The 12,748-nt window shown below is 54.6% G+C and overlaps 4 protein-coding genes across 4 annotated transcripts in view; 2 read left to right on the top strand and 2 right to left on the bottom strand.

The window, feature by feature from the left end:
* Positions 1–455: 455 nt before the first annotated feature.
* Positions 456–3,741, bottom strand: PTSG_06164 (calcineurin B). Its single transcript, XM_004992999.1, has 9 exons — positions 3,498–3,741; positions 3,199–3,250; positions 2,909–2,960; positions 2,725–2,782; positions 2,446–2,512; positions 2,171–2,230; positions 1,715–1,827; positions 1,287–1,358; positions 456–1,092 (listed from the first exon to the last, which is right to left on the bottom strand). Exons 1-9 carry the CDS (start codon positions 3,498–3,500, stop codon positions 1,048–1,050), a joined length of 522 nt encoding a protein of 173 aa, XP_004993056.1. The 5' UTR covers positions 3,501–3,741; the 3' UTR covers positions 456–1,047.
* A 17-nt stretch (positions 3,742–3,758) lies between these two features.
* Positions 3,759–6,622, top strand: PTSG_12404 (uncharacterized protein). The gene is made up of 8 exons (XM_004992998.1): positions 3,759–3,839; positions 4,248–4,565; positions 4,800–4,880; positions 5,118–5,161; positions 5,310–5,436; positions 5,612–5,702; positions 5,939–6,077; positions 6,252–6,622. Exons 2-8 carry the CDS (start codon positions 4,284–4,286, stop codon positions 6,352–6,354), a joined length of 867 nt encoding a protein of 288 aa, XP_004993055.1. The 5' UTR covers positions 3,759–3,839; positions 4,248–4,283; the 3' UTR covers positions 6,355–6,622.
* PTSG_12403 (methylthioribose-1-phosphate isomerase) lies at positions 6,558–9,396 on the top strand. The gene is made up of 6 exons (XM_004992997.1): positions 6,558–6,753; positions 7,010–7,087; positions 7,352–7,886; positions 8,185–8,300; positions 8,552–8,695; positions 8,927–9,396. The coding sequence occupies exons 1-6, from the start codon at positions 6,658–6,660 to the stop codon at positions 9,092–9,094; spliced, it is 1,137 nt and encodes a 378-aa protein (XP_004993054.1). The 5' UTR covers positions 6,558–6,657; the 3' UTR covers positions 9,095–9,396.
* The window catches only part of PTSG_06161 (uncharacterized protein), a gene marked incomplete at both ends in the record, with an annotated part of 4,266 nt that continues 821 nt past the window's right edge, over positions 9,304–12,748 (bottom strand). Inside the window, 13 exons of the mRNA XM_004992996.1 lie at positions 9,304–9,602; positions 9,853–9,922; positions 10,066–10,189; positions 10,310–10,382; positions 10,509–10,597; positions 10,787–10,849; positions 11,023–11,131; positions 11,164–11,233; positions 11,377–11,500; positions 11,621–11,693; positions 11,820–11,908; positions 12,098–12,160; positions 12,334–12,618. Coding sequence (XP_004993053.1) covers positions 9,304–9,602; positions 9,853–9,922; positions 10,066–10,189; positions 10,310–10,382; positions 10,509–10,597; positions 10,787–10,849; positions 11,023–11,131; positions 11,164–11,233; positions 11,377–11,500; positions 11,621–11,693; positions 11,820–11,908; positions 12,098–12,160; positions 12,334–12,618 — 1,531 coding nt within the window. The remainder of the gene's footprint in view (positions 9,603–9,852; positions 9,923–10,065; positions 10,190–10,309; positions 10,383–10,508; positions 10,598–10,786; positions 10,850–11,022; positions 11,132–11,163; positions 11,234–11,376; positions 11,501–11,620; positions 11,694–11,819; positions 11,909–12,097; positions 12,161–12,333; positions 12,619–12,748) is intronic.

Below are 12,748 nucleotides of genomic sequence, written 5' to 3'. Positions count from 1 at the left end.
GTGTGTGTGTGCTTTATGGATGACGAGGAAAATTGCTTACCCGCTCTCCCCTTCTTCTCCTCCCACATCCCAACTCCAACAACGCGTGCTGTTGTTATTGCCCAGCTCGCTGTTTGGCGGGCTGATGCAGGTCAGCTACTGGCTTGAAGACTATTCAGCAAAACTCAAACAGCAACAACAACAACAACAACAACAACAACAACAACAACAACAACAACAACAACAACAACAACAACAACAACAACAACAACAACAACAACAACAACAACAACAACAACAACAACAACAACAACAACAACAACAACAACAACAACAACAGCAACAGCAGCAAGAACAGCAACAGCAACAGCAGCAAGAACAGGAACAACAGTAACAAGGACAGCAACAAGGACAGGATCAATAGCCTCGTGTATGCGCACGTGCATCTGTCTCACCACCACACACGTGTCATACAATTCTATTCGCTTTGGAATGTCTTCTATTCGGTATGACAAGCGCAAGAAACAACCAGCCAGCCAGCACGCACGTATGCACACGCGCACGAGCCAACACAGAAAACAACAGAGGACATAACTCTTCTTGCACAACCAGATCCAACACAGGCAACAACTATTGCACACAGCACACACACACACACATGCACATAGAAGCGCATGCACAGATACGCAAGACAAAAGGAGGAAAGCAGGTGCCAACCACACACACACACACACACACACACACACACACACACACACGCACACACACGCACATGCACCGACAACAGCAGACGTTGAAGGCGGGACACAGGAATTAACATGGATGGTGTCACATCATGTCACATGAAAACATCAAACCGCATGACAGCGCATGGCATCAGTGCACATACATATGGCCAAAACAAGTGGAAAGTTGCATACACACACAGACAACAAAAGTCATGCACGTGCAATTTGGAGAGGACACAAGAGGAGAAGCACAGAAACCAAGCGAACGGCAGTAAAGGGCGGGCAGTGGTACAACGGTGACGATGATGATGATGATGGTGATGATGACGTGTTGGGGAGGTTAGATGGTTGGCAGCTCCAATCGCACATCAGACTGCCCAACGACCTGCAGCACAAGACAGCGAAAGAGGGCGTGAGAACAATGACCTGATCTGATACGCGCGCGCGCGTGTGTGTGCGCTGTCTGTGCATATGAATGTGTGCACGTGTGTTCACACGCACACACATGTACACACACACACACACACACACACACACACACACACACACACACCCTCCTCAACCCCTCCGTGTACTGACTGCGCAGAATTCCTCAAAGGATACGCGGCCGTCGCCGTCCTTGTCCGCATAGATGATCGTCTTGTCAACAATCTGCAGCAGCAGCAGCAGCAGCAGCCACCACGCACGCACGCATGGTATGAGGGTGTGTTGAACGGATCGTTTGCTAAAGGTCAACGTAGCAGCCAAGGAAGGCAAGCAAACACAATGACGCGCACAGATACACGCGCAGACACACACACACAGACACAAAACAGCAGACAGACAGACACACACACACAGACACAAAACAGCAGACAGACAGACACACACACACACACACACACACACACACACACACACGAAACAGCAAACACACACACAGACATAAAACAGCAAACAAACAGACAACCAACCAAGCAATCGCAAAACCAAGACCAAGGAAAGCGTGTGCGTGCGTGGATCCAAACCTGCTGCAGCTGGGAGTCCTTGAGGTTGTTGCCGACCATGAGCTTGAGGACCTGGAACAGCTCGCCGTTGGAGATGTACCCGTCGCAGTCAACATCATAAATCTGGAACGCAACTGCTCGCAGCGGTAACACGAGGAGGAGGATGGGGAGGACGGGGAAGATGAGGAAGGAGGTGGTGGTGGTGGTGGATTGGTGTTCCGAATCAAGGAATGGGACACGCTTGCATACAAAAATAGACACAGAGACAAACGGGCAGATAAATGGACGCAGACGGACAGATGAAGCGCAAATACACACACACACACAGACACAGACAGACAAACACACACACACACAGTCATACAGACACACAGACAGACAGACAAACACAGACACAGACACACACACAGTCATACAGACAAACACACACACACACACACACACACACACAGTCGTACAGTCAGCGGTTGCACGTACATCGCAGCTTCTTCTCCCTGTCGCCCTGCACGCTGAACAGCGAGATGCCCTTGATGAACTCTGTCCAATACAAACGCAAACACGCCAGCGGCAAGACACGAGGGAGATAAGTGGGTGTGCTGTTGGGGAGGGGGCGTACGGAGGAGAGGGTAGTTGCACTGTGTTTGCGATAAACGTTGCATGCTGTCAAGTATGAAGCCACACGAGTACACGATCACGTAATCATATTGTACACGTAATTGTGTGTGCGGCACACCCGCTGCCACCACGCGCACCTTCAAAGTCGATTTCGCCGTCGTTGTTGTCATCGAAGATGGCCAGCACGCGCTCCACCAGCGGGTTCTAACCCGAGGACACGCACGCGCACGTGTGAATGGGTTCAGGGGTGTTCTGAACAGGATATATTTGGTGGAGGACACAAACACGAAGAAGCAAACACGCAGACACACAGACACACAAGCGCGCACAGACGCGCGCGCACACACACAGACACACAGACACACAGACAAACAAACACACACACACACACACACACACACAAACACAGAAAGTACCTGCTGAAGCTCGGGAATGGCCATGAACTCTGTCACGGAGAGGGTACCGGAGCCATCGCTAAAGATACGCAAGCACAGAAGATGGAAGGTTGGTTGTGAGTGGTAATGCACGAGACCACGTAATTCGGTGCATCGTGAAAGATCGAACAAGTGTGGCGCGAGAGGGAGGTGTAGGGGTACATACGTGTCGAGCTTGCGGAAGCGGCGGCCAAGGCGCTTGATCTCTTCCTCGGTGACTGTTGTGGTGAGTCGTTGGCGATCGTGAGTGGACAGTCAAACAGGGCACCCAGAGCCAAGGGTAAATTTCACACACACACACACACACACACACACAAACAAAGACACATGTGCATGCACAAGAACACACAAACGCAGACAGACACAAACACAGACACACACACAAACACACAAATACAAACGCACGCACAGGCACAGGCCCATCCCATGCAACGTGGATGGCATTGTGCAACTCACAGTTGCTTTCGCTCTCAAGAGCGGCGAGGTTTGGGATGGACTGTTGGGCACCCTGTTGATGCAGGACAAGAACAATGCACACACACACACACATACATCTGGGTGAGATGGATAGAAACAAGGTCGTGGTTCTCCCATCTCCCCACAATCAACAACAACAACAACAACAACAAAAGACGCAACACACAGTCACACGAGCATGCGTGCACATCACCATGTATATGTGGTTGATAAGGGGCATCCATCCATGCAACCACCACACCAAAACCACCACACCCTTTCCCTTGTCTCTTGCGTACCATGATTGAAGCGTTTCGATCAACAAGGTCGTGCGCGCGTGGTATGTATCAGCTCTACAGCTCTCAATTGACAGCAAATGTGCTTCTCTCTTCGGTCGGCTTTGTCGTTCCTTCCTCGTCACGTGAACACAACAGCGAGCACAGGCCGCAGAACAAGAACACTACAGACAGGATCAACAAGATCAAGATGGGGGAGGGTGGTCGTGTGTGTGTCGTTGTCGGTTTTCGTCGTTGGCGATGGCGAATGAGATTTTTCTCGTATATTTTCATACACATTTCTCGTCAGTGGACCAGAGAACGGCAGTGGAGGAAGACGAAGAAGAAGAGAAGAAAGAAGAAAGGGTGAGTCGTGCCGGTGTGGTGCGGTTGCTTTGCTTGCTTGCGTGAATGTGTTGTGTGTGATGTGACTGTGACATGGTGACTGACTCACTCGCAGAACTCAACATCAGTGCGATGAGTTGGATTGGATTTGCGTTGGTGTGTGGTGTGTGGTGTGTGGTGTGTGGTGTGTGGTGTGTGGTGTGTGGTGTGTGGTGTGTGTACAGCGACGAGAAGGCGTTCAAGCCAGTTGAGGCAGTGAGAGAGCGAGTGTGTGTGTGAGTGTGTGTGAGAGTGAGAGAGTGTGTGTGTGTGACAGACAGACCGACAGGACAGACAGAGACACATAGACTCACACACATTGCTCACTCACTCACTGGCTTGCTTTGTTGTGTGTTGTTGTTTGCATGTGACTCCTTGGCATCGTGGCAGAGCGAACGCTTGTTGGAAAAGCACACAACAACACACATGTCGCTTGGTGGGGAGTTTGGCGCGGCCGGAAACGGCCCCGTGCCTGCACAGGCACTGCATCGCATGGTGGACCCTTATCTTGGCGGGTTTGAACGAGCACTAACACAGTGGAGTCCAAAGCTGCTGTCACTGGCGCGCATTTGCATCCTGTCTACCTACTTTGAGGATGGCGTGCGCATGATCCTGCAACGAAGGGAGCAAGCACTGCACTTCAAGCGCGAGTGGGGATTGGGGTACACTCCAGCCTACATGTTTGTTTTCCTCAACATGCTCTTACAGGTGAGCGCGCGCGCGCGCGTGTGTGGGTGCGTGTGTGTGGGTGCGTGTGTGTGGGTGCGTGTGTGTGGGTGCGTGTGTGTGGGTGCGTGTGTGTGGGTGCGTGTGTGTGGGTGCGTGTGTGTGGGTGCGTGTGTTTTCTGTGGTGGCGCGTGTTGTGTTGGTCACCTGTGTGAGCAAGCTTGAAACCATACCCATTCACTGACTCGGCACACGCCTTCTTCCCCGCGCTTGTAGTTACTGCCGGCGGCGTTGATTCTGTTCCGCAAGCACGTCAAGGCCTCCTGTGCATGCCTTGCGGGCGTGGTTGTTCTTCAAGTAAGTCTGCCTGCACTGCAGATGACTGCTCCTCGTGTTTGCCCTCGTGTTTGTTCTCGTGTTTGCGTCATGTTCTTTCAGATCCAGGGTCGTTGCGCACTGACAACTCTCGTGTTGTTGTCGACATTACGTGTGTGTGTGTGTGTGTGTGTGTGTGTGTGTGTGTGTGTGTGTGTGTGTGTGTGTGTGTGTGTGTGTGTGTGTGTGTGTGTGTGTGTGTGTGTGAACGGCCTGCAGACCATTGCGTACAACATGGTCTTTGATCTGCGATTTTTCATGAGGTATGACATGTGTGTACATTGTGAACTTGTATGTTGTGGGAGTCGCATGCGTGCGTGCTGTGTTCTGCACCGCATCCTACGCTGCGCGCTGCTGGTGTGGCTGTGTGTTGGCATCTCTTCTCACCATCATTACGATCACCACCACCAGGAATGCGGCGGTTGTCGGCGGGCTGCTGTTCATCTTGGCAGATGAGATGCAGCAAGCGAGCAACATCTTCTCCATGCCCCTCTTCATGGCCGCAACCTCAGACAACAAGTCAACAAACTGGCTCCAGGTATGCTGTGGTGGTGGTGGTGGTGGTGGTGGTAACGTGATCATTGTCGGCGAATCAGCCTGTGTGTGCACACGCAACGCACCTGTTCACGTTGTTGTAACCCCTTCCCTCACTTGTTCATCATCTTCACCACCACCACCACCACCACCACCACCACCACCACCATGGTCGACAGCTTGCTGGGCGGATGCTGATTGTGGCCATGTTCATGACGCTCGTCATGTTTGACAGCGGTCTCCGCATCTTCATCGAAGTCATTGGCCTTGGTGCGCGCACACACGCACACACGCGCACACGCGCACATGATGCGCACTTGTATGGTGTTTGTATGGTGTTTGGTGGGTGTTTGGATGGTGTTTGTATGGGTGATTGTTGGAAGCCACGCTTGTCTTCAAGTGCGTGTGTGCTTGCAACAGCCTGCTCCCGCTCATTTTGCACGCTGACACGCCCTCACCATCACAAACGCAATGGTTCTTTTCTCCACATGTGGCCGCGTCTGCAGTGCTGGTGCTGGCTGTTGCTGTTGGCTTCCAGACGAAGGTGTCTGCAGCGGTGCTTGTGTGTATGCTCATGATTGAGAATGTGCTTCTCAACGCGTTCTGGATGCAGCGCCCGTCCTCCACCGCGTTTGACTTCAAACTGTGCGTTTGCTCGTGCCTTTGGTGTGTGTGTGTGTGTGTGTGTGTGTGTGTGTGTGTGTGTGTGTGTGTGTGTGTGTGTGTGTGTGTGTGTGTGTGTGTGTGTGTGTGTGTGTGTGTGTGTCTTCTGCTGCCTCCACTTCTAACCCCCCCCCCCTTCTTCTGGCAACTCTTCAGGTACGACTTTTTCCAGACGATGTCTGTGATTGGCGGGCTGCTGATGATTGTTGCCCTGGGCCCCGGTGGCGTCAGCCTGGACCAGTCAAAGAAGTCGCTCTGATGCCCACCCATGATCATTACAGCGGTGTTAGTGACGGTGATGGTGATGGTGATGATCTCATGTCGAAAAGACAGCATCGTCACGTGTATGTGCCATTACACGGACAACAAGCAACAACAAGCAACAACATCATCGGCTGCTATCACCCTGCGCCAACCCTTGCTCCCTCGCCATCAACCTTTTTGCTTGCACCTGCCTGCTTCTCGCTTGCTTGCACGTTCGTTCGAAGAAGAGAGAGAAAGAGAAAGAGAACAGAGAAGATGAAACACGTGGAACCAGTAAACACACGACAGAGACAAGCGCATGACGAGTCCTTCCACTGCACCATCCATCAACATGGCTGAGAACAAGCTTGAAGCGATTAGATACAGGGATGGCCAGTTGTCCATCATCAACCAGGTTGGTGTGTGTGTGTGTGTGCGTGTGTACGTGTGCGTGTGTGTTTATGTGCGTGTGTGTGTGTGTGTGTGTGTGTGTGTGTGTGTGTGTGTGTGTGTGTGTGTGTGTGTGTGTGTGTGTGTGTGTGTGTGTGTGTGTGTGTGTGTGTGTGTTGCTTGTTTGTCTCCCTCCTCCTTCTGCGCTCCCCTCACCTCCACCCACTCCCTGTCGTTGCACCCACAACATCCCTCTCCTTCCGTGTTTGCTGCTTCCACAGTTGAAGCTGCCCCTCGTGACCGAATACGACGCCATCTCCTCCGTTCAGGATGGCTGGGACGCCATTCGCGAGATGCGGGTAAGCGTGTTCCCCTCAAGCAAGCGTTGCTCACACTGCAAGCCGTGCCAAGTGCGCATGCTGTGCAGCCTGCATCTGCTGTGGTTCGTGCCCGGCCGCTGCGTCCGCGCGGTGCTTGCTTATGACGCCAGTGCCACCACACATTCCACTCCACCACACCGCACCTACACTCGACTACACCACACTCACCACACTCCACCACACCACTACACCACATCACGCTGCACCTCGCACACCCGCCGTCTGCTTCTTTTCGTCGCTCAGGTGCGTGGCGCGCCCGCCATCGCCATTGTGGCGGCGCTGAGCCTGGCCGTGGAGCTGCACAAGCGGACGTTTGCATCTGCGGGCGACGCCGCCGCCTTCATCAAGACGAGCCTCGACCACCTGCGCACGTCGCGGCCAACAGCCGTCAACCTCTTCGAGGCGGCAAACAAGCTGGAGGCCCTCAGCGCCAAGCTGGCAGCGCAGGAGGGGGCGACAGCGCAGCAAGTTGTCGCCGGCACGCTGGCGAAGATTGAGGGCATGATGGCCGCTGATATTGCCGACAACAGGGCCATCGGCAAGCACGGCGCAGAGGCCATCTTGGCCAAGACGGGCAAGGACAAGGTGCGCATCCTCACGCACTGCAACACGGGGTCGCTCGCCACCGCCCAATATGGCACCGCGCTCGGCGTCATCCGCTGTCTGCACGAGCTCGGTAGCCTGGACCACGCCTTTTGCACGGAGACGCGCCCGTACAACCAAGGGGCACGGCTCACCGCTTATGAGCTTGTCACAGAGAAGATCCCATCAACACTGGGTCAGTTGGAAGAAGGATGGGTGGGCAAGAGAGCACAGGGAAATGAAGAGGGAAGTGAAAAGCGAAAGAGGAAGGGGGGGGGGGGAAGAGGAGGGCTAGGTACTTTGTCTTCACCCCCGATGCGAGTGGTGTGCACGTGCGTCTGTATGTATTCTGTGTGCATGTGCTGGGCGTTACCACACTTCACCTCTCACATCTCTTCACGGCCGCAACCACACCACCACCACCACCACCTCCTCCTCCACCTTCACCTCCACTATCCCGTGCCATCCATTTCCCTTCGCCGCCGCCCCACCAGTTGCGGACTCGATGGTGTCTGTGCTGATGAAGGAGAAGGACATCAGCGCCGTGGTCGTCGGAGCAGATCGCGTGGTGGCCAACGGTGACACTGCAAACAAGATTGGAACATACCAGGCACGTGTGTGTGTTGTGTGTGTTGTGTGCGCGCGTGTGCATGCGTGTGCGTGTGCATGTGTGTGTGTGTGCTTGTGTATGTGCATGTAAGTGTATTGTGTATGTGCATGTGTGTGCGAGTGTGTGTGTGTCGTGTGTTGTGCGTGTGTGTTGTAGCTTGCGTCTTTCCTCTCCTCCCACTCCCCGTGCTCATCTCACCATCCCTTCCTTTCATGCCCGCCACCACCTCACCCTCCTTCCACCTTCCCCAGATTGCCATTGCGGCTAAGCATCACGGTGTTCCCTTCTACGTGGCCGCTCCCATCACCTCTGTGGACCTCGACCTTCCTGATGGTTCACACATTGTCATTGAGGAGCGCAAGGGCGACGAACTCACACACATCTTCGGCAAGCGGGTGGGTTGCGTATGTGCGCGCACGTGTGTACATGTGTACATGTGTGTGTGTGCATGTGTACATGTGTTTGTGTGCGCGTGCGTGTGTGTGCTGGTCGTCCTTGCTCGTTTCTTCCTTTACACACCTTCACAACGTTCATCACATCATCCACCCCATCACACATCATCCACCCCATCACACGTCACCCACCCCATCACACATCACCACCCATCGTACTTTACACGACTACAGCTTGCTGCTCCAGGCATCAACACGTGGAACCCGGCGTTTGATGTCACGCCGGCCTCCCTCATCACGGGCATCGTCACGGAGAGGGGTGTGGTCAAAAAACCGGATGGAGCGCCCGAATTCGACATGCACGCGTTTGTCCAGGAGACGCGCGACCAGAAGCGCATCTAAGAACGGTGCATCGTCGTTGTCGCTGTCGCTGTTTGTGTGTGTGTGTGTGTGTGTGTGTGTGGTGCGTTGTGTGTGTGTGTGTGTGTGTTTGTGTGTGTGTGTGTGTATGTGTATGTGTGCGGTGTAGTTGAACTTCGGTTCTCCAACCCGCGAACCCAGTCCTTCCCCTTGATTGGCCTTCTCTCCTTGCATGCACGAAAGTGTTTGACCTAATCTGAGTGTTTACTAGCAGTCACATCTGCTTTCCACAGCTGTAGCTCAGCGTTGTAGAATGTACACGTGCCAACGAGATCCACCAATGCATCATCACCATCACCACCACCATTACTGCCATCATCGTCGTGACTGGCGGCGTCGTTGTCGTGGTCATGCTTCGTCGCGATGGACGGGCAACCAAACCACGATGCACCGTACGCAAGCTCGCCATTGGTGTCGTAATTGCACACAATGTCCGCCTGCCCCGCGTCTTCGTCGTCCACCGCCAGCACCTGGAACCCAGCATGCATCCCTGACACACACACACACACACACACACACACACACACACACACACACACACACACACACACACAGCAGTGGCCGCGCACGCGTGCGGGTGTGAACATTGTGCATTTGTGTGTGAACAATGGAGCAGCAACCACAGCACACTTCCAACTGCTTTGAGATTGTGACCATTGTTACGTCAACTACCACGACGACCACCGCCACGACGACCACCGCCACGACCACCGCCACCACGACCACGATGATGTGCTCACCTGCGCAGAGGAGGAGGCGTGGGTTGGACGGGTGCCACTTGAGCCGCCACAGCCCGCCGCCAGTGTGCACCTGAAGGGAAGGGCCCCCAGAGGCGTGACGGACGACGGGAGGGAAAATGGGGGTGGTATGCGTGACAGCATCAAGCAGACAAGACAAATAAGAACACGGAGAGAGATGGAAAGGGGTTGGTTGTGTTGTGCGAAACGACGCACCTCTGCCAGTGGCGTCTTGAAGGACCGCGTATCCCACAAACGCACGTGCTCGTCATAGCTGCCCGTGGCCAGGAGATGTTCACGCAGATGCGAGCACTGCACGCTGCACACGCCCATTTCGTGCCTGCAAGCAAACCAACACGAGGGCGACAACGTGGGTGAGTGTGTGAGGGAGGGAGGGAGGGAGTGTTGGATTTTAGCAACATCCCATCACACAACATCACAGCCCCATAACTTCCGTCACCTCTTTGTTGCTGCGACGGAGAAGGAGCAATCTGTGCGTGTGTCCCAGACGCGAAACTTGCAGTCATCACCGCCTGTGTACGAGCGAGCAGGGACAGCAATGGGTGGATACAATGAGAGGTTGCGGCAGCCAGAAGGCCGACAGTCACACCGCTCACACACCAATCCCCCCCACACACAATCACACACAATCACGAGACCTGAGAAGACGATGTTGGTGTCCCAGCAGTTGTAAGCTGTGATCCACGCAGGAAACTCGTGTGCGTGCCATTTGCTCTTGCGCACAAGTCTGCACAGCAGGAAAACGAGAGGGGCGGGCATCGTGGTGTTGGGGTTATGAAGGGAAACGTGAGCGTGCAACAGCAGAGGAGAGGTACATACACACGTGCAACCACAAAACACCATCGCGCGTCAACATCACGCACACACACAGACACACGCACACACACAGACACAACAATAGCATGCGTGCACTCACTCGCCCGACGGTAGGAGCTGGAGTTCGGAAATGTCGCCGTTCTGGTCGCTCACCACCACGCGCCTGGCAAGATAGCAGGCATGTCACGTGCACAGATGCATTTGAGTTGGGTGATCGAAGTGTTCACACACACACACACACACACACACACACACACACACACACACACACACACACACACAAACACGACACACAAGTTGTGGCAAACAAAGCTGGCCTTAATCAAGGCATCGCACCTCTCAGATGCGCCGCATCCCGGCTGTTGGCGTCGATCCGACCACTCCAGCGACAGCGCAAGCTGCCCATCAGCGACGACGGTGCTCGTCATCTCCTCCAGCGCATACCCTGCGCCACCACGACCACGATGATGTGCTCACCTGCGCAGAGGAGGAGGCGTGGGTTGGACGGGTGCCACTTGAGCCGCCACAGCCCGCCGCCAGTGTGCACCTGAAGGGAAGGGCCCCCAGAGGCGTGACGGACGACGGGAGGGAAAATGGGGGTGGTATGCGTGACAGCATCAAGCAGACAAGACAAATAAGAACACGGAGAGAGATGGAAAGGGGTTGGTTGTGTTGTGCGAAACGACGCACCTCTGCCAGTGGCGTCTTGAAGGACCGCGTATCCCACAAACGCACGTGCTCGTCATAGCTGCCCGTGGCCAGGAGATGTTCACGCAGATGCGAGCACTGCACGCTGCACACGCCCATTTCGTGCCTGCAAGCAAACCAACACGAGGGCGACAACGTGGGTGAGTGTGTGAGGGAGGGAGGGAGGGAGTGTTGGATTTTAGCAACATCCCATCACACAACATCACAGCCCCATAACTTCCGTCACCTCTTTGTTGCTGCGACGGAGAAGGAGCAATCTGTGCGTGTGTCCCAGACGCGAAACTTGCAGTCATCACCGCCTGTGTACGAGCGAGCAGGGACAGCAATGGGTGGATACAATGAGAGGTTGCGGCAGCCAGAAGGCCGACAGTCACACCGCTCACACACCAATCCCCCCCACACACAATCACACACAATCACGAGACCTGAGAAGACGATGTTGGTGTCCCAGCAGTTGTAAGCTGTGATCCACGCAGGAAACTCGTGTGCGTGCCATTTGCTCTTGCGCACAAGTCTGCACAGCAGGAAAACGAGAGGGGCGGGCATCGTGGTGTTGGGGTTATGAAGGGAAACGTGAGCGTGCAACAGCAGAGGAGAGGTACATACACACGTGCAACCACAAAACACCATCGCGCGTCAACATCACGCACACACACAGACACACGCACACACACAGACACAACAATAGCATGCGTGCACTCACTCGCCCGACGGTAGGAGCTGGAGTTCGGAAATGTCGCCGTTCTGGTCGCTCACCACCACGCGCCTGGCAAGATAGCAGGCATGTCACGTGCACAGATGCATTTGAGTTGGGTGATCGAAGTGTTCACACACACACACACACACACACACACACACACACACACACACACACACACACACACAAACACGACACACAAGTTGTGGCAAACAAAGCTGGCCTTAATCAAGGCATCGCACCTCTCAGATGCGCCGCATCCCGGCTGTTGGCGTCGATCCGACCACTCCAGCGACAGCGCAAGCTGCCCATCAGCGACGACGGTGCTCGTCATCTCCTCCAGCGCATACCCTGCGCTATCTCCGTCACCATCGCCATCGGTGGGGTTGCAGCGCAGGCGGTACAGCACAACATTCCCGGGCGCAGTGGCAGCTGCCAGCAGCGGCTCTGGGTGTTCGGGTGTCGTCACCTGTGACCACTTGATGTCCAAGATGGCCTCGCAATCAAACGACTGCAACCGCTCCAGCCTGCTCACGGGAAAGCAAGAGTGGTGGAGTGCATACCCAAGCGGGGAAGTGTGTGTGTGTGTGTGTGTGTGTGTGTGTGTGTGTGTGTGTGTGTGTGTGTGTGTGTGTGTGTGTGTGTGTAGTAGTAGTA

Source organism: Salpingoeca rosetta (genome assembly GCF_000188695.1).
Source record: "Salpingoeca rosetta unplaced genomic scaffold supercont1.14, whole genome shotgun sequence".
Lineage (NCBI taxonomy): Eukaryota > Choanoflagellata > Craspedida > Salpingoecidae > Salpingoeca > Salpingoeca rosetta.
The sequence above is the reverse complement of the archived record's forward strand: the minus strand, read 5'-3'. Positions and strand labels throughout refer to the sequence as shown.

What these genes read in the sequence shown, in the direction of transcription:
- PTSG_06164 (XM_004992999.1), bottom strand. An exon ending in TCTTGAGAGCGAAAGCAACT is followed by an intron (nt 2,961 to 3,198) that starts GTGAGTTGCACA and finishes TCACCACAACAG; the next exon opens with TCACCGAGGAAGAGATCAAG. An exon ending in CAGGGAGAAGAAGCTGCGAT is followed by an intron (nt 1,828 to 2,170) that starts GTACGTGCAACC and finishes CGCTGCGAGCAG; the next exon opens with TTGCGTTCCAGATTTATGAT.
- PTSG_12404 (XM_004992998.1), top strand. Translation starts at nt 4,284, where the DNA reads ATGTCGCTTGGTGGGGAGTTTGGCGCGGCCGGAAACGGCCCCGTGCCT. An exon ending in CGGGCGTGGTTGTTCTTCAA is followed by an intron (nt 4,881 to 5,117) that starts GTAAGTCTGCCT and finishes AACGGCCTGCAG; the next exon opens with ACCATTGCGTACAACATGGT. An exon ending in GATCTGCGATTTTTCATGAG is followed by an intron (nt 5,162 to 5,309) that starts GTATGACATGTG and finishes CACCACCACCAG; the next exon opens with GAATGCGGCGGTTGTCGGCG.
- PTSG_12403 (XM_004992997.1), top strand. Translation starts at nt 6,658, where the DNA reads ATGACGAGTCCTTCCACTGCACCATCCATCAACATGGCTGAGAACAAG. An exon ending in GAAGATCCCATCAACACTGG is followed by an intron (nt 7,887 to 8,184) that starts GTCAGTTGGAAG and finishes CCGCCCCACCAG; the next exon opens with TTGCGGACTCGATGGTGTCT. An exon ending in CACACATCTTCGGCAAGCGG is followed by an intron (nt 8,696 to 8,926) that starts GTGGGTTGCGTA and finishes ACACGACTACAG; the next exon opens with CTTGCTGCTCCAGGCATCAA.